General features: G+C 34.4%; 1 protein-coding gene across 1 annotated transcript; it reads right to left on the bottom strand.

Moving 5' to 3' along the window:
- Positions 1-283: 283 nt before the first annotated feature.
- Positions 284-21678, bottom strand: LOC113510347 (phospholipase A1 2-like). The gene is made up of 6 exons (XM_026893798.3): positions 21216-21678; positions 15870-15976; positions 7130-7276; positions 5573-5726; positions 2060-2247; positions 284-786 (listed from the first exon to the last, which is right to left on the bottom strand). Exons 2-6 carry the CDS (start codon positions 15970-15972, stop codon positions 302-304), a joined length of 1077 nt encoding a protein of 358 aa, XP_026749599.2. The 5' UTR covers positions 15973-15976; positions 21216-21678; the 3' UTR covers positions 284-301.
- Positions 21679-21952: the final 274 nt, after the last annotated feature.

Here is a 21952-nt window from a genome sequence, read left to right as displayed (position 1 = left end):
TATGAGGTAACAAGTTTAACCCTTTTAGTGCCATTGATTTTTCCTCATATCTACTTAAAAATGCCAAAGAAATCTTTGTCGTGTTGATGTCATTTACCCTTGTCTCTAAAAATAACTGTATCTCCTCCAGAAATTATCCAATTTTAATATTTTTTTTACAGCAAGCTAAACAGCGACTGATTTCACGAGCGCCATGACGCTCGTGGCACTTGAGCATCACCTTTTTTTTTAAAGCAGTTGAAAACATTAGAAAAGCCGAAACGAATATTTAAAAACAAAAATCTTGTTTTCCAACACGACTTTATACATCAAAATTATCATCGGAATTCATTTTTCTCAATATGTTCGTGAACACCTCGTTTTCACCAGTCAATCCGTCTTTTCCTCTGTAATACGGATATTCGGCTGTCGTGGACAAATAATATACGCCTGGTTTGTCAAAGTCAGTATTCAAACCTACGTATATAATATCGCTATTTTTATAACAATTGGCTGATCTAGCATCTTGCACGTTGTCGCATTTGACAGCGATGAATTTCTTCGGATTCTCCAAAGCCTGCCACCAATACAGGGTTGATTTGACATGACTGCATAGAACTAAACAAGGCACCGCTGGTATATCCCCCGGTTGGAATTCACCGCCGTTAATATAAATGTCTATATGCCCTAATCTCTCGGCTATTCCAAAACCGTCAATGTTAGTGTGCAGTACGTCGACTCTTTCAGCGTCCGATGCGTCCAGTCTGTTATTTGGTGTAGCTGTCCTGAAGCACGGTCCTGCTGGATCTAGCGATAGACAAGGAAAGGTTTATTAGTAACAATTTATTTAAAGGAGAAAAAGGATTGTTAATAATGGGGTCTAATAGCCCTTGCTAGTTTTTTTTTTTATAAGACAGGGGGCAAACGATCATGCGTCTCACCTGATGGTAAGTGACTACCGCCGCCCATGATCACCCGCAACAATATTGCAAATGTGGTGCCGGTCTTTTTAAAGGAAAATGCTCGTTTCTTGAAGGTTATGATGTCATATCGTTTTAAAAATGCTGGTGCTGGAAGTTGATTTCAAAAAGTGTGGTTCCAAAGTGCCTTGAAAAACGTACAGTGGAGGACCGCCATTTATCCAGACCGCCATTTAGTTTGTGGCAGGTTGTACGGTGATGAAACCAGCAACAAGTATCAATCAAACAAACCAAAATATAACAGGTTGGCATTCACGGGTTCCGTTAAAGAATTCGTAACGAGCCAATAGACCTGCTTCCATCCTCACCTATCATTTGTCACTGGTGCTCCGCCAGCATACACCACTAGCGCAGACGGGATTACCATTCAATTGTCACCCATTAAAAATTATGTTGCGAAGTAGTCAAAGAACGAAGTCTTAAAGGTTTCTATACTTATTTTTTTTATGACACTTAGAATAGTGTGTATACTAATGTATTCGTACAGCTTCATGCATTTTCAAAACTCATGCCTGATTACTGTAATATTTATATTTTAAACTCTAATACTATACAAAATATTATTTGTAGTTAAGGCTGTCTGGTATATGCATACTTTGCTTCTTTAAAAAAAAAACAATAGAAGTTAAGCACCTCTGGAATCCGTTTTAGGGCCCGCGTACACCGATCCATTATCGCAACGATGCGATGGAGCGATTATCGCAACATGCGATTCGTCGTTAAAACGAAACGACGGATCGCACGTGCGTTGCGATAAAAGATGGATCATTATGATTATCGTTTGCGAGGATCGAAGCACGAGGAGAAATGGAAATCGTTAGTATCCCTTATAAGGAAGTGTTCTCATAAGCAGGAGGAGGCGTACCCATCATAGAATTGGCTTGTGCCCACCCCAGAAATAGCTTGTGAATAAAAAAATAGTTTTTAAGCGTTCAAGCCACCTTCGAACCTAATCTTAGATACGCCAATAAAGTTTTCTACCAGAAAACCATAATATTCGTTTTGTTAGAATTTAAATTCATAATTTAATTAAAAATCTAATGATTAAGAGATAGCTTTATAGCATTGGCGTTTTAGAATCTATTCCAATTTTTACTTACCCAAGGCGGTAATTCTCGACGGCTTTTTGCCGGTAGCAGCGTAGTAGTATTTAGAGGCAAAGCTAGCCACATGACATCCCAGACTCAAACCGACGAGTTCTAGATTTTCCGGCTTCATTCCCATTGCGGTTAGATTGACGAGAAATTCACCTATTTTATTTCCTATCGGTCTGGCCAAGCGGACTGATCTGGAAAGAAATGTAATAAAATAAATAAATACCATTGGGCATGTTACATAGGTCCATTTAATTTCAAACTGAGCAAAGCTAATACTATTAATACAAGATATTTGGTATTGTATTCATTTATATAAATGAAAGTCATCTTTATTGAAATAGTTTACATTACTTATTTACATGCACTTTTAAACCGTCATTTTTTTAATTTACTGCAGGGTTCGGAAAGGTATTACCTGAGAAGGGCCTGTAAGAATTTAAAGAGTTACTATTTTTAATTTCTGCTAATATATTATAAGTATACATATATTTATTTAAATGTACAGTAACCACTTACCATCAGGTGGGTCGTATGTTTGTTTGCCACCTCAATGGTATAAAAGAAAAAAATTTACTATGTCTAAAATTACATGGACATTAAAAAGCTCGTGCGTGATCGACTTAATAAGCTTATTTATGGCTTTGTTCAATAAGTGTCTTCTTTTAAAAACAGTTGAAATTTATTAAAAAATAGATATCTTATTGTAACATTTAATGTGTATTGCCATAAAAAGCCTATAAAATTTTTCTAAACAATACTTCTGAAAACCTAGTTTGTATTTGCATTTAAGGTTAAGATTATTGAGATCGCTGTTTGTATTGTGCGGGGATCGAACTCACGACCATTGGAATGTGAGGCGGCATCTCAAGCTATTATACCATCAAGTTTAAAAATTATACATGATAAATAAAAAGTGTGTTTAGAATTTCATAATTTAAGGGTTATTCATATTTATTTTATTATTTTAATACATATAATGAAGTCGGTTGAAATGCCAATAAAGAGTAAAATCGGCATAACATTCTGTATGCAATGAAGACTGGCCAACAAGCCGACAGTCTATTGATGGAAAGTGGTAACCTTCGCTTGTACACATGTAAATCACAAAATACATGTATTGTTATTTCTATAATAAAAACTAAAATTATACGTCATCAGTAGTCAACAGCAGTAGATTAGTTCGAAAAATAAATAATGCATTTGGTACTTTTTTTTTTAATGAACTATGCAACCAGTTTTACCAGTTCGAATTGAAAAAAAAATATATATATGCTTTACGCAAAAGTTTTTATATTCAATGTGACGCAGACCTGTTCACAGCGTTTCTAACTTAGTGCACAATAAAAAAATAAAACAAGTTTAAAAAAAGAATTTCATTTTTTTTTTTAAATATAATGTGGTTAATTGCTTTTTTTACTCTGTTTTTGGTGTTGCCAGTAATATACGTAAAGACAATATTATTGTGTGCTATTAACAAGCACATAAAATAAATTTCCTTATGAATGTCGGAGAATAAAATTATCTTTTATACTCGTAGGTGCATCTCGTGCAAAGTAGTGCACAATGGAATATTGTTATACATGTTTATATGTTGTAGGTACATTTGGTACGACACGTTTACAATCAGTTTGTTGACTCGGGTCTGAGTGTTCTGGATTGTTCTAGATGTACTTCGCCTGGTTCTTTATAACAACTGGATATCGTAGCTCGAGGACCAAGCAATTGGTGTCATTTAAAAGGTTTATTTTGTCAGCTACAAAAAAAAAACTTATAAATTCCTTTCCCCCCAAACTATCCTGGTTAATTCTTGTCGAATTCGTCATGCTGGGCCAACTGACCTGCTATCATCTCTATTACTGGTACTCCGCTGGCGTATACCCGTAACATAGGCAGGGCTTTTTTTTAATGGATGAAGATGGAATGGTAACTCTGTCTGCGCCATCGGCACACACAGGCGGGGCACCAGTGAAGGGTGACAAATGAGGATGAAGGCAGGTCAGTTGGCCCACAGTAACCAATTGACCAACAATTAACCACTATGGTTTCCAGGGGGAACCGCGTGGAGGTCGACCTGATGGGGTGTATTGCTAGCAATGGGGCTGTTAAATCTCATCACTAACAATCCCTTTATCCCCCCATAGGCAGGGTTACCGTTATCAACCGTAAAAAATCCTGTTTTTATTATCACGTATCATTTGTCACTGGTACCCGCCCGCGCTACCGGTATACGCTGGCGGGATTAACATTCCGTTTCCACCCATTAAAAAAAATAGCAAAATAATAATTGTTTTATTAGGGTGGGATATAATAATAGCGAATTTACAGGGTACAGAGGAATAACACCTGAGTCCTCAGGAATGGCAACGCATGGGGGTTATCATGGACGAAACAGTTGTACTCTGTTATGTCCACGGTACTGCTCATGTCTATAGGCGACGGTTACCACTTACCATCAGGTGGGCCGTCAGCTTGTTTGCCATTTTAAGTGGCATAAAAAAAACTGTGGCAATGGCAACTAAACGGAATCTAGCTATGGTCACGCAACGCGATCGACCTCAGACATTTCTATTTCCGATTCACGAAGTCAACGCTCTACATTAGTCTCGTTACGGACGAAGGTCTGATAATTGTTGTAATTGAAACGTATCTTTAACATGAAACACGTGTTCGAAAATGTAGACAAATTATTATGTACTAACATTTATCTATACTTATAATAAATCTGTAGAGAGGTCAATTCTGTACATGGAATATATTCCGAAACTGATAAGGGGGTGATTAGTGATCGATACTGATGCCATAAATGCAATCAGTAAAACCTGCGCTAACGGGATACGCTGGCGGAGCACCAGTGAATGGTGATAGATGAGAATGAAAACAGGCCAGTTAGCCCATCATGATGAATTCATCAGGAATTAACCATGATAGTTTCCAAGGAGAACGGCGAGGAGGTCGACCTGTTTGGGTATATTGCTAGCAATGGGATTCTCAGTCTCCATTACTAACAATCCCTTTCCCCCCACGGGCCGCTAGTAATACATATACGCATACATTTTGTATATACGCAGGAATCTTCAACTGTTTCTTAAAAATAGCGATCTAAATAATCTTAACACTAGATATCAATACAAATTTGCTTGAATTTGTTACGATGGACTAACTGATCTACCTTTTTATCCTCACCTGTCATCCCTCACTGGTGACCCGCCGGTGTATACCGATAGTGCAGGCGGGGATATCATGCCATTTATACCCATTAAAAGAAAAAATGATCAAGCGCTGGGCAGCAGCGCCCCTCTTACACCAATATCAAAAGCTTAACAACGGTTGCCAATCCGCTTGACAAGCGTATCAAATATTAGCAAAACGTCCCTTATGGGGGAGGCCTATGTTTAGCAGTGGACAGTTAACGGCTGAAATTATGATGAGGAAACAATAAAGAGTATCTGTCTATCTATCTATCTATCTATCTATTCATCTATCTATCTATAAAAATATCAACATTATTTTACTTACTTTGGATAGACATGTGACAGGAAGGCGATCGTTTCTGAAACGAAGACGTTGTAACCACGTTTTGCGTAAGATGACGCCACCGCTACAGTATGGAGGAAGGCCGAGGCGTCCAGGAAACCGACCAGGTAAATCACCGTCTTTTTGTTTTTAAGATCTGAAATTTTATTTTTTAAACTTAATAATTTTAAAAATAGAAGTTTAAATATTTTATTTGCAGTTTGGGCGTAGGAACAGTTGATACTAAAGGTGCTGGTAGGTTTATAGGTTGGTGGTGCAGGTGGTTGCTGGTAAAATGGACTGTCCCATCTTAAAATATTGGATGGGACAGGTTATCAATGCAAGAGCGTCATGACCGCTCATTTACTAACATAGGTTAAATAAATTTATAACTAACAAAATGGGCTTTATGTTGTCTGATTAAATTTTTTTTTATACAACTTTGAATGGCAAACAAGCTGACGGCCCACCTGATGGAAAGTGGTAACCGTCGCCTATAGACATGAGCAGTACCATGGACATAACAGAGTATACTGTTACGCCCATGATACGCCCCATGCGTTGCCATTCCTGAGGACTCAGATGTTATTCCTCTGTACCCTGTAAATTCACGCCATATCCCACCCTACAAACCGAAACACAGCCATGCAAACACAACTGATTCACGGTTGAAACACGAATGGGACAGAGGTACCAAAGCAAACGACTTTTGTACAAAGTCTTCCTCTCCCTCTCTCCAATATATATAATATCCAAAAAAGAACCCGCCCGGAAAGAATATAGATATCCGACTGGTATGGGGGATATTGCAATGAGTGGTCATCATTGTCCAGAAGACTCAATAAATAGATTTCGGATATTATCCACCTCTAGTTATAATTAGGCTCCGAGCAGCGCTTTAACATTTTCCTGAAGATGTATACAGAGAAATAACACCTGAGTCCTCAGGAATGGCAACGCATGGTGGGTATCATGGGCGAAACAGTATACTCTGTTATGTCCATGGTACTGCTCATGTCTATAGGCGACGGTTACCACTTTCCATCAGGTGGGCCCTCAACTTGTTTGCATATATATATATATATATATATATATATATATATATATATATATATATATATATATATATATATATATATATATATATATATATATATATATATATATATATATATATATATATATATATATATATATATATATATATATATATATAATCATTATATTTTTATATGTATATATAAAAATATAATTTTATATGGATATTTTATTAGTATGAAAAAATTGTACACCACTCATATTATTCAATGTACAGACATCATGTAGTTATAAATGTATTATATTTATAAGACGTTTACGAGTGAAATATTACACTATTTATTTTTTAATATTATTTAAAAAAAAAATTAAGTTTTATTCTAACCGATTTATTTCTCCCGTGACGAGTTAGTGACGAACTTGTTTTGATTTTTTAAACTTAACTTCTTTCCTTTAGAATTTACTTCATTCGTTTATTCATTCATTCATAAAGAAATAAGAAAGGAAAAGTTATCTATCTACCTAAATTATAAATTTTGACCATCTTAGCAGCATTGCTGACGGGCATCCGATGTCTGATGGCGCCGTTGTTGCTCCACTGGTGTAACACTACTTGAAGGTACTGCAACATTTTGGGACTGATACTGGCATTCTTGAAGGATCCCGGACCTGAGGAATTATAATTTAAGAAATATAATATAATTACGTCAGTAACCGTTATCTTTGATTTTTTTAGAAACCTGTCCATTACACTGGCTTTTTTTCAAATTCTGTCTTCTATCAAGCACTGCAATGCTTTAACCTACACCAAGTGAATTGGCAGTCAAGCATAAACTACATTTTTTTATGCAACTTAGAACGGCAAACAAGCTAACGGCCCATCTGATGGAAAGTAGTAACCGTCGTCTATAGACATGAGCAGTGCCATGGACATAACAGAGTATACTGTTTCGCCCACGATACTCCCCATGCGTTGCCATTCCTGAGGACTCAGATGTTATTCCTCTGTACCCAGTAAATTCACTGTCATATCCCACCCTTCAAACCGAAACAGCTCTGCAAACATAACTGTTTCACGATAGGAACACGAATGGGACAGAGGTACCCAAGCAAATGACTTTTGTACAAAGACTCCACCCGGTAAAGCCTGAGCCTGCTAAGGTAACTATTGGATAAATTCCCTAAATGAGGGAAGATTTCTGGTCAGTAGTGGACAGTTAACGGGTTATTTAATAACAATAAATATAGCTTCAAGGCTTCATCATTAGGCTAGACACCATTAAATAGTGATCGGGTATTTACGGCTAATGCTATATGCGGCTACGGCCGAAAAATTTATGCTCTAGAGATGTGGTGCCGGCGACGACTGCTGCAAATACCTTGGACTGCCTTTCGAACTAACGTTTCCATTCTGAACGAACTGAAAATCAGAGAGAGATTATCGTCGACTGTTCAAATACGAATTCTCAAGTACTTCGGCCGTATCATCCGGAATGAAGATTGTATGGAACGTTTTATTGTCCAAGGGTCGGTACAAGGCAAACGTTCTCGGGGTAGATTAACAAAGCGATGGACTGACCTCATTAAAACGGCCACACAGCAGTCTATTGTGGAATGCTCTCGCTCGGCTGTGAGCAGAAGTAGATGGAGAAACATTGCGAGGACTTCAATCGCGAAGGAGGGCCTCATCGACGATCCACTATCAATATAAAAACCACGACCACTCTGTCAAGAGTGTACGACTGATGAGAGAGAAAGATTTATGCCTAAAATGGAACGTTGTGGAACTTCTGGTAGTAATGGTGGCGATCAATCTTCGAGTGTTGGCAGTCACACACATACTAATAGTAGCGGAATTAAACAAAATAACTTTAATCAAATAACCACTTGTTTATAGTTAGTCGCCTGACCGTGTATGACGGTTACCAAACTACCGATTATAATGACTTTGATATGAATAAATACCTTTCATTCCGGGAAACGCATTAATTTTCCCACAACTGCTTTTGATTTCGCCTTAACAAAGTCAACATGAAAGTAATAAGGTAATATATTATTAAATAATTCGAATGAAAAGTGTTTTATTTTTCATTGAAATTTATATGTTATTTTGAGGAAGTAAACGACTTAAATGAAATTTCATTTCGTCGTTAGATAGAATATCTCGAATCACGTCTCGCAGGACTTTATGATAATAGAAAATTCTACGTACAATAACGGTTTTGTTACAATTTTATTACAAGCTTATTATATTTTTTTTAATAATATTAAAAGTATAATATCAAGCTGTGGAATGAGCTCTCTGCCGACGTTTTCTCTAGAGATTACAGTAAGAGGTTCTTGAAAAAGGTTAAAGTTTTTTTTAGGGCGGCAGCATACATATGATACTTCTAGTGTTGCAAACGTCCATCTAAGAACAAGGAATTACATAAAAGGAATGATAAAATAAAATCTATAAATCATATGGTTGTCTCCTTTCTTCTTATGCAAATATAATTAGCAAAAAGAGGACGAAAGATACACCTATATATATATATATATATATATATATATATATATATATATATATATATATATATATATATATATATATATATAAAGAGAGAGAGAGAGAAAAGACAAAGTACTCGTAGTATTTTATATTAGCTTTAATAGGCAAATTTTTGATATTTCGGGTTATATTATTGCATTACAATTTTCATAAATATTTTTTTTGTAATAATAAATATATAGCCTAAATTACTCGCTGTTAATGAAGATTTATATAAGTAAAGTAAGTAAGGATATCGATTGAATAGTTTTGAAGTTTCAAAACTATCAGATATAGATTTGATATATATATATATATATATATATATATATATATATATATATATATATATATATATATATATATATATATATATATATATATATATATATATATATCAAATCTTATATAATTCCTCCATATTATATTAGTATAGGTAACATTACGTTTACTAATTGCAACTTAACAGCTGATAATTGCATACAGTCTATCAATGCAGTTAGCAATGACATGCACCGGCCAGTCAGCCGTGACCGTGTCAAGTATGGAGTTTATCACCTAGATGATTATATTGAATACCTTTATCAATGATGTAGAATTACTCACCACCTGTGACTTAAAAAATTAAAAGGATTATATATTAACATAGGGGTATTTAGAAGGGGAACAGAGTGGATTATGCGGATTCCAATTCATCTCCGCTACCCATACTTTAACATTACGCTCCTCCGAAAACCTTACCTTTACGACACATTCTCATTCCACTAAATTTTATCATAGCTCCTTCACTGTTTCTAGCATTAGGTTATGGAATTCATTGCCTGTTGTCATTAGAAGTACTAAATCCATTGATGCTTTCAAACGACAAGTGAAAGATTATCTTTTCTCTATCTGATTGTTTCTTCATTTGAAAAATTGGTTTCTTTATTTTTTTAATTTTTATTTTATACGACTTAGAATGGCAAACAAGCTGACGGTCCACCTGATGGAAAGTAATAATCGTCACCTATAGACATGAGCAGTACCATGGACATAACAGAGTATACTGTTTCGCCCATGATACCCCCCATGCGTTGCCATTCTTGAGGACTCAGGTGTTATTCCTCTGTACCCAATAAATTGTTGTAATTGTTTTAGCGAAGCAAATTTAAATTATAGACAATAGAATAATATTAATGTAAGTTCGCTATGATGGACTCGGCGTAGAATAGGCCATCCCTTCCTTTCCTGTGCGTGTCGTAAGAGGCGAGTAAGGAGGGCGAGGGATAGGCAGCAGCGTCCCTCTTAAAACGTCAAAAGCCAAACTGCGGTTGCCAACCCGCTTGCCAAGCATGGCAACTACTGGAAAAACACTCTTTAGGTATGTGTGAGGCTATATTCAACAGAGATCTATGTAAATTCATCATATTGTCTCGTTCAAAATTTTTATTAGGTCTACGTAATTTTTTTTATTTTTTATTATGTGTTGCGTATTCTAATTGCGTATTCTAAACAGGTATCGATGCGTACGAGAATAGAATTTGTGTTAATACATATTTTATTATATATCTAGTGAATTTCCACGAGATCGTTTCATTTAAGGTACTCGCTGTTTTTTTTTAGGTGTCAAGGTTCAATTGTGTATGTAAAAAAAAACCTGATAACATCTGTATAATTCATGTAGAAGCGTAATAGAAAATAATATTATGTTTTGTATGACGCAGATCGACATAAAGTAACTGACCGGTACTTGGAAACATACCTAGAGAACTACCAAGGAACGAGTTTAGTGCAAATTAATACAGAGGGAGACTTTGTACAAAAGTCGATTGCTTAGGTACCTCTGTCCCATTCGTGTTTCAACCGTGAAGCAGTTGTGTTTGCATGGCTGTGTTTCGGTTCGAAGGGTAGGATATGGCGTGAATTTACAGGGTACAGAGGAATAACACCTGAGTCTTCAGGAATGGCAACGCATGGGGGGTATCATGGGCGAAACAGTATACTCTGTTATGTGCATGGTACTGCTCATGTCTATAGGCGACGGTTACCACTTTCCATCAGGTGGGCCGTCAGCATGTTTACTATTGTAAGTTGTATAAAAAAATATAAATCTTATAAATATATAATTATACATATCAATGACTATACGAATAATATATAATTAATTAGTTTCTATTTTTGTAATAGATTATTATTAGTTTTTATTTTTTTTTTATTTTTATTTGGATTAAGTTTCTTTTTACGACCAAATAGAATTTTAGAGACAAACTAAATCATATACAAATAATAAACTGTTTATTAAAATACAATAAAATAAATTTTCATTCTTTATCTATTTACGTACATAGTTTTATTAAAAAATTAATAATTAATTAATAAATGAATAAATAATTAATTAATTTTTTTCATTTTTTTACGATATTATTTGTTATAAAATATACTTAATACATATTAAAATATTATCTATAAGGATTTTATTTAAAGAGGATTAATTAATAAATATATAATGTTATATGTATAACTTACGTAAGCATTTTAATTTAATTGTTTAATGTTTATAATAAATGTTTACACACAATATTTATTATCTATGAGAGGAACATAAAAAAAAAATACCACCGAATTGAGTACCTGCTTCTTTTTTAAAACGGTTAAAAATATTTGTCATTTTCTTCGTATTTCAGAAGGCACGTAAAGCTATCATACGGTAAGCCACGCGAGACATCGTCGTTCGTAATAAAGGGAGTCTAATTTTTAATATTAGAACTCACTATGTTTACTCAAGAACCATAGACATAAAATAACTTTTCCTTTTCTACGGCAACACAAACAAGTTTTTTTTTAAACAACTTAGAATAGCTATGGAAAGTGGTAACGTCGCTGATGGAAAGTGCACCGTCGCCTAGACATGACACAAACATAACAGAGTTTTTTTTTGCCATTCCTTAGCATAGCCTCTGTAAAATTCAATATCCCACTGACACAGCCATGCAAACACAACTGCTTCACGGTAGAAACACGAATGGAACAGAGAGCCAAACCGACTTTAGTACAAAGACTCCCTCTGGTATTTAATATATATATATATATATAGTTATTTAATATATACTATATATATATATATATATATATATATATATATATATATATATATATATATATATATATATATATATATATATATATATATATATATATATATATAATGACAACTGGTACATATTTACAGTTACGTCATAGTCTAAGTATCTCTTCCCATATTTTCTTACACTGTTATTAAATATTGAATCTAAAAGTTTTATGCGTTAAGTATAAATTTCTTTACAGTTTTAGAGATTAGGGAGTTTTTGTACGAAAGTCGATTACCTAGGTACTTCTGTCCCATTCGTGTTTGTACCGTGAAGCAGTTGTGTTTGCATGGCTGTGTTTCTGTTTGAAGGGTGGGATATGGCGTGAATTTACAGGGTACAGAGGTATGACACCTGAGTCCTCAGGAATGGCAACGCATGGCGGGGAATCGTGGACAAAACAGTATACTCTGTTATGTCCGTGGTACTGTTCATGTCTATAGGCGACGGTTACCACTTTCCATCAGGTGGGCCGTCAGCTTGTTTGTCATTTAAAGTCGTATAAAAAAAAAAAACTGTAGATTAAGGACAATGTTAAAGTAACAATAAAGTTTGTAAATTACTACAAACTTTTAATAACTTGACTGGTTTAGGACAAATGACTTAAAATTATCCTCCTTTGTGTATGCTTTTTGTAGATTAAGAAGAGTATGCATGGATTAAGTATAGTAGCTGCAATTTTTTTTTTAATAGATGACAATGGAATGGTAACCCCATCTGCGCTATCGGTATACACTGGCGAGCACCAGTGCGAGATGATAGGTGAGGATGAAAGGAGGCCAATTAGCCTATCGTAACAAATTTAACAATAAATCAAACACGACAGTTTTCAGGGGGAACCGCGAGGAGGTCGACCTAATGAGGGTTTATCGATAGCAATGGGGTTGATAAATGTTTTTTTCATTATTGTGTGTGAATTTAAGCACTAAATAAATATTTCTTTCTTCATTTTTTCTAGAATGAGTTAACGGGCATAAAAAGGATGTAGGAAAAGGGATTTTTAATGAAATGAGAGACTTGATCAGTGCGCAATGACCATAGAAGGAACAGGAAAAGAAAATTTGATTTAGATAGTCCATATTTTTTTTTGATGGGTGAAAATGGTATGGTAGCCTCGCCTGCGCTAACGGGACACGCTGGCGGAACACCAGTGAAGAGTGATAGATCATGATGAATTCATCAGGAATAAACCGTGATAGTTTCCAGGGGGAACCGCGATGAGGTCGACCTGGTTGGGTATATTGCTATCAATAGGATTCTCAGTCTCCATTACTAACAATCCCTTTCCCCCCCATCGCCCATATTATATGTGCTCATCATTAATTAAGCATAGTGGGAGATTCTCTTAACGCTGCACATGATAAGCATTTTATCATTCATCATGCTGTAACGGATGACTTCAACCATCAGACATCATCACATCATTTGTCAGTTAACATCAGATATTAAATATATAACGATGTGATTAGATATATAACATCCGATGTTACCAGTTTCACATATAATAAAAAAAAAAACATTAAAATTTTACAGTTTCCTGATATGCCAAAATGACATGGCAATTATTTTTTAATGTATGTCACAATTATTATTATTAAATACGATGTAAAATTCCAATAAATAATTATAATCATGCCCATTATTTTAAATGGCGCTGATGTCAAATGGCGTTGTCGCTGATGTCAAATCGTAATGGCGTTGATATCAAAGTGTTATTTGATTGACATCTTCCTGTTTTAGTAATGATTTATAAATTCTGTTGGCATGCGTAAAAAATTCTAAATTCAAATTATATATATATTTTTTTTTTTGATAGGTGTAAATGGTATGGTAACCCCGCCTGCGCTAACGGGACACGCTGGCGGAGCACCAGTGAAGGGTGATAGATGAGAATGAAAACAGGCCAGTTAGCCCATCATGATGAATCATCAGGAATTAACCATGATAGTTTCCAGGGGGAACCGCGAGGTCGACCTGGTTGGGTATATTGCTAGCAATGGGATTCTCAGTCTCCATTACTAACAATCCCTCCCCCATATAATTAGATAGATAGATACTCTTTATTGTTCCCTCCAAAAGATTACAATAGTAAATTTATAATAGATACAAACAATTACAAGAAATAATCACAATGAGAAAACAATGGGCGACCTTATTGCTAAAATCGATCTACATATATACATACATACATGCACCTTTATAATTACATAAAAATATATAAATACTGCTCACATGTGTACGTAAAACACAAAGTTGTAAAATAAGTATGCTAACCAGACAAATGAACAAATTAAGAAGATGACAACTTGCTCTCAAGTAAAAAATAAAAATCCTTAATCGGCAGATACATAACATATATATATATATATATATATATATATATATATATATATATATATATATATATATATATATATATATAAGATATATTTATATTTTTAAAATGATCACATAGTCATTAAAAAGCCTGTACATAATCGACTAACACCTTGCACGTTTATCATTCATATCGTTCAGCTAATAGTAAAAATGATTATAATAGATAAAATTAGAAGAGGAAAGATTCGACTGTTTGTTTGTGATGTATAAACTCAAAAACTGCATAAACTGATTTTTCAAAAATTCTTTCATTTACATAAATCTATATTATTAGCGAGTAACAAGGTAATATTTTACCTATTATAAACAAAGGTATTATTTTCGAAAATTCGATATATCCGTGCGAAGCCGGATCGGATTTCTCGTATTCAATATTTTGAAAATGTATATTGAATATGTATTATAAAATAGATCACCCCTCTTTTACCCGTGGGTGTCGTAAGAGGCGACTAAGGGAGGTCGAGGGATGGGCAGCAGCGTCCCTCTTAAAACATCTCTAAAGCCTGACTGCAGTTGCCAATTCGCTTGCCAAGCGTGGCAACTACTGGCAACTCCCCCCCCCCCCTAGGGAGAGACTAAAATGATGATGATGATGATTGAAGCGAAAATGATATTTGATATCTTTCGTTGTGTGCATGTTTAAATTTACTTCAGATAAAAATGCCTCGGTTATTTGCGATAAAATGTTTACAATATATCAAGTTAAATATAAACTAACATATAGGTTATATAAAGTTAAAAAAAAAACACTTTTTAAAAGGGTTAGGTTACCTAAGTTGCTATTTTTTAAACCCTTTTATTATCAATTATATAATTTACTCCACGAGTCACTAGATGGCGTTAGGAATGAAAGTGTAAATAAATGCTGTAAAGTTAACGCTAAAAGACATTTTATATTGCACAAATAGAATAAATACCAGAGGGAGACTTTGTACAAAAGTCGTTTGCTTGGGTACCTCTGTCCCACTCGTGTTTTTACAATGAAGCAGTTGCGTTTGCTTGGCTGCGTTTCGGTTTGAAGGGTGAGATATGGCAGTGAATTTACAGAGTACAGAGGAGTAATATCTGAGTCCTCAGGATTGGCAACGCATGGAGGTGTCGTGGGCGAAACGGTATACTCTGTTATGTCGATGGTACTGCTCATGTCTATAGGCGACGGTTACCACTTTCCATCAGGTGGGCCGTCAGCTTGTTTGCCATTCTAAGTTGCTTAAAAAAATAGGTAGCAATATTTGCAAATACTTACATTCAGGTAGGTATCCAAGGGGATATCCGATTTCTGGATGAGGAGTGTAGGCAGCTCGAGCGCTGGTCACCAGCATTGCCAAGAACGCTATTGTGGTCAACATTCTTCTGTAAATTATGAAAGTTACATTTTGTTATTATAGACGTTACAATGACAAACATGCTGACTGCTGACCTGGTGGAAAATGGTAATCGTCTCCTATAGATATGCACAGCACTACGGACGTCACAGAGTATACTGTGTCGCCCAAGATACCTATTATACACTGTTATTCGTGAGGATTACTCTCATGGGGACTTTTGGCTAACAAGTCCAAAGAAATACCCAAATTTCTCCCAGTCTATTTCACAGTTCTCAGTGGAGCAAATCACTTTGAAGAAATGTTTTGACATATCCAGCGCAGTGAAATGAATTGGCGCAATTGCACGGCGTAGCGCAGTGTTACTCACGTTTATGTTACGATTAAAGGTGATATTTGGGCGCAAAATGTACAGCTTATATCAGAGTATTACAACAATAACTAAAATGAATATCTGAAACTCATATACTTTCCATTGTGAATGGTATACGAAAAAAAAAACTCAATTTCACTGTTATTTTCGGTTTGAATAAAAAAAAAAATAAACAAAAATTTGTTAATTTTGACAATTTAAACGTCGGCAACCATATCTTAATTAAATTGTGAAAATAAAATTTAAATTCAAATCGTCTTTATTCAAATAGACTTATTTACAAGTACTTTTAAATTGACATTTTTCTTTAAATCTACTGCAGGTTTCGGAAGATTGTTATCTGTTGAGAAGAGCCCGCAGGAAACTCAACAGTGACTCTTTTAAATCTCTGTTAACATTATGTGTATTTATTTAAATGTACTGTGTCTAAAATTACATGGTCGTTAAAAGCCTGTGCATGATCACCTGATATCATACACATTTGTCATTCAAGTAATCATTTGGTGGGTAATATTTTTTATTTAATATATGTACATTATTATTAAACTATTATATAATATTTATATAATAATTTAATGCCTTCGTTCAATAAGTGTTCTTTAATAACAGTTTTAAACTTATTTTAAAGGTAAATCCAAAATATCTTTTGGTATCTTATTATAACATTTAATGCCCATTCCCATAAAGGACCTATTAACTGAATTAACTTGCGTGAATTTACAGGGTACAGAGGAATAACACCTGAGTCCTCAGCAATGGCAACGCATGGGGGGTATCATGGGCGAAACAGTATACTCTGTTATGTCCATGCTACTGCTCATGTCTATAGGCGACGGTTACCATTTACCATCAGGTGGGCCGTCAGCTTGTTTGCCATTATAAGTTGTATAAAAAAAAAAACTTTTTCTAAACGATGCTTTGAAGCAGAAAAAAGAGTGATCTCATCCTCTCACGGTGATGTCATACACGAATAATTTTTACTTTATTTTTTTTTTAACTTGGAGAAACCCATCGTAGAGTTACCGACTCACTCATATCCACTAAAAAAATCTAAATGAGTATTCTAATACTTTTTTGTTTCGCTGGTTTTCTTTTATTTTTGTTTATTTACTAAAACAAACTTGCGATCTGCGATCTGATATTGTGAATGTTTATTTATCAAGATGTTGAATAAATTTATTTATTTTATTTATTCTTTATTGCACAGTAAAATTTTGTACAAATGGCGAGCTTAATGCTATATGGCATTCTCTACCAGCTAACCATTGGATAAAAACAGAAAGCGTATGAAGGGCACATGTGGTGAAAAATATGTGACAATTAAAATATAATATACACATAAGAAATGCACATATAATACATAAACATTACTTTTAATATATATGGATAAACTAATACATATGAAATATATACATATATATATACATACATACATATACATAAATTAAAACAACGATAAGCATTATGAGATATAATAACTATTGAGTAACCTGTAACTAGCGCTGGTTTTGTAAATGTATAGCTGGCAAATGTATTTTGCGTAGAGTTAATATTTGTTTATTTAATAACTAGCGATCCGCCCCGGCTTCACACGGGTGCAATGCTGATACTAAATATACCTACCTACTACAGAATGTCCTTATAAACAACGTTTACAGCTTTTTGTCATTAGACAATACAAACATGATAAAGGGATAAATTGAAGGGATTGTCAGTAATGTAGACTACCAGTCCCATTGCTAGCAATATATCTTGTCAGGTCGATCTCCACGTGGTTCCCCCTGGAAACCAACGTGTTGAATTCCAGGTGTATTCATCACGATGGGCTAACTGACCTGTCTTTTCATTCTCACCTACCATCCCTCACTGGTGCCCCGCCAGTGTATACCGATAGCACAGACGGGGTTATTATTCCATTATCATTTATTAAAAGTCAACACCTAAAGGCGTTTTCCACCTACCATGGGGCCAACAGAGATGGTTGGTGGAGGTACTTTCAAATAAAAGGGAAACTACATAAAATAATTAGTGTCCAACCGAACTTTCGGTTTCGGCTAGTTTCGGCCAGAATTTCTACTTTCGTCTTAGTTTCGGTTTCAGCCAAAAATTAGCCGAAACTTTCGGCCGCGCCGAAACTTTGTGTGTGTGTATGTATTGTGTGTGTGTCTAAATGAAAGTTGTTTTTTTCTTAAGTTTACTTCCAAGAGTACGTCATAATTTTAACATGTTTTTACATATAAATATATATGATATATTTGTTACATACTTTAATTAGTGTTTATTATTACCCTTTAACTATCTGTGTGTTTGTGTAAATAATTGTCTAAAAAATACACTAGATTTCAGTATAGAAGAGAAATTTGAAATTAGTTTCAGTAAGTTTCGGTTTTGGTTTCGGCGGAAACTGAGACCAAGGCCGAAAGTTCGGTTTCGGTTTCGGCTGTAAAACCTGTTTCGGTCGGACACTAAAAATAATATGTATTTAATAGACATACATTAAATGCATACGTGGCTTATCTAATAAATTTGCCTTCAAGAAGATTATTCGGTCTCATCTATTGAATTTTCTTAATCATAACATGTAATCAAGTAGGCAGTGGTTCTTCATACGCATGTATAAATATATAAATACTATATTAATATGTATGTTTGTTTTATGAATGTTTGTATGTAATTACCATCTAATATTAATATATAAATAATTTTATTTTTTAACCCACCGCCGGGATTCTCTGCATCCTTGTGTCATCCTAAAGGTTGACTGGTAGAGAATGCCTATAGCATTAAGTCCGTTTTTGTACCACATTTTATTGGTCAATAAAGTTTAAATAAATATCCTAAGGAAATGAGTAATAATAATAATAATATTTTAATTGCACTGTTACATGTTTTTGCCCTAGCTTACAAATTAGGGTAACCTGTGCTTTGTAAGCCCATGATGAAAATGGGATGGTAACCTCCCGTGTGCTATCGGTACATGCTGGCGGGGTACCAGTGAGTAGACCATAGGCTGGGCCGTAGCTAGACGCAAGTTTTGGGTAGGGCAAATGAACTTTTTGGTAGGGCAGAAGCCATAATTGAATGAAAAAGCGTATCTATTCAATAAGTGACCATCGTGGGGAATTCACCATGGATTAACAATTTCATGATTTGTAGGTGGTACTGCGTGAATTTATGTGTTCAAATTGATAGTAACACTGCCGCTAGTAATTATTATTGACAGGTGATAATGAAATGGTAACCCTGCCTGCGCTAATGGTATACACTGGCGGCCACTAGTAAGGGATGATAGGTGAGGATGAAAAGCAGGTCATTTAGCCCATCGTAATGAATACACTTGGAATTCAGCACGACGGTTTCCAAGGGGACCATGTGGAAGTCGACCTGGTTGGGTATATTGTTAGCAATGGGGCTTTTAGTTGCGTTAGTTTATCGCCCCTCCGCCCCTTTCCCTACTCCTTTTTTTTATACAACTTAGAATGGCAAACAAGCTGACGGCCCACTTGATGGAAAGTGGTAACCGTCGCCTATAGACATGAGCAGTACTATGGACATAACAGAGTATACTGTTTCGCCCATGATACTCCCCATGCGTTGCCATTCCTGAGGACTCAGGTGTTATTCTTCTGGACCTTGTAAATTCACTGCCATATCCCACCCTTCACACTTAAACACAGCCATGCAAACACGATTGCTTTACGGTTGAAACACTGTATAATATATTTAGTCAGTTTATTGAAGTATTTATGCTAATGTAGTTATAATATGTAGTACGGTTTAAATTATTATTTACACTATGATAGCTTGCAGAATGTATTGGATATTTTTATGCTTGTTTTCAGTAAGTTTATTTTGCTGTAGTAATTATTTATTATAAATTCAAAATTCAAAATTCAAAAATCATTTATTCATGTAATTTTAGATAATTTTTTACATTATAATTTTATATTTTCCCTACCGTCCAGTTCGGTATATAGATCCAATTGAGAAGAACTGGCAAGAAACTCAATTGAATTACTTTTTTACTTTTTTATTAAATAATTAAACTATAGTAATGATAATTGTAATGTAATGCAATGTAAATTGGACTCTCTTTTCCGATAATGATAATATTTATAATTATTATTATTACTGTATATATATATATATATATATATATATATATATATATATATATATATATATATATATATATATATATATATATATATATAAATTAAAAATAAAATAAAATATATATAATATTTACAATCCACTTAAAACTAAGGGTGGAAAATATATAGCAATATCTATATATCGTAGTCACCATATCTTTACATATATTGGCCCAATAACAGATATGTTAACTGTCGGTCATCCAATACCCATTTCTGAGTCCTCAGGGATGACAACGCTTGGGACGTATCATGAGCGAACAGTATACTCTGTTATGTCCACATGGTACTGCTCATGTCTATAGGCGACGGTTACCACTTTCCATCAGGTGGGCCGTCAGCTTGTTTGCCGTTCTAAGTTGCATAAAAAAATATCGAAAAGAAGCACCCACTCGTAATGAATATATAGATATCAGACTGGTACGGGCGATATCGAAATCAGTGTCGAGAGGCACTCAATATCAGATACTACCCATTCCATATTTAAATAGCGTATTTAAAACACACCCTTTGAATTTAAGCGTATCATGCAAAATGATATAATCAAGCTGCTTAGGGTTAGAATTATAGATGAGAATGTATTTACGCATGCAGAGGACTTTATACAGTGTCTCCCTCTGGCAAAGAAAGTACTTAAGTTATTGGTGTTATTGATATAGGATATTAGAAATACTTTAACATTTTATTTACTATGTTAATTATGTTAAAATTATAATATTTAATGCATTATAAAAACTTACCTCGAGTTTGTTTCTGCAGGAAAACAGGTAAGCACAAAAATTCGTGTACCGATAATATTTCTTCTTTCTATTATTATACGTACTTTTTATTGCCTAATTAACGAATTTATTTTATTATTTACATAATTAAATTATCATATATGATAATAAAAAATATGAAAAATAATTATGTATATTGCAAATAAAATAGTTCTCATGCGATATCGAACAATCTATTTTAATAATTAAAATAAAAATAATATTTTATTTTAATAATAAATTTAATAGTTCTTTATTTGAATGTATAATTTAAAAAGACTTAAAAAGAATTGTTAAAATTCAAAAGAATTCTATTCTATATTCGAAATTTTCACGAACTATTTTTGAATTTGGAACGCGAGCAGACAGTGCGTTATCATAACAATGTAGTTTACATGCGTCGAACGCGGCACACATTCGCGATACTAGTGTACCAAGTTTAAGGGCACGGCCGTCAATACCGGCGGTATAAAGTATCGGCGCACATGCAGTACGGTGTTATGCGAAATTCAACCATGTAGCTATTAAAATAATTACTAAATAATGACGTCACACTTCAGTACCTGCCCGGGTGATTAATGTTGACGGACACATACAAAATGCAAGTTTAGAAAATTCATAGCTAATTTTTATTTCAGGTTTGGATATTATGGTTTGTGGTTTTAGGTGTTCGTCGCATAGAGTCTTGTTTCTTCATGGTATAAAATGGCACCTACAAT

Source organism: Galleria mellonella, unplaced genomic scaffold (genome assembly GCF_026898425.1).
Source record: "Galleria mellonella isolate WM207_F2 unplaced genomic scaffold, CSIRO_AGI_GalMel_v1 utg1053, whole genome shotgun sequence".
In the NCBI taxonomy this organism is placed as follows: domain Eukaryota; kingdom Metazoa; phylum Arthropoda; class Insecta; order Lepidoptera; family Pyralidae; genus Galleria; species Galleria mellonella.
This window is presented reverse-complemented; position numbering and strand designations above follow the sequence as displayed.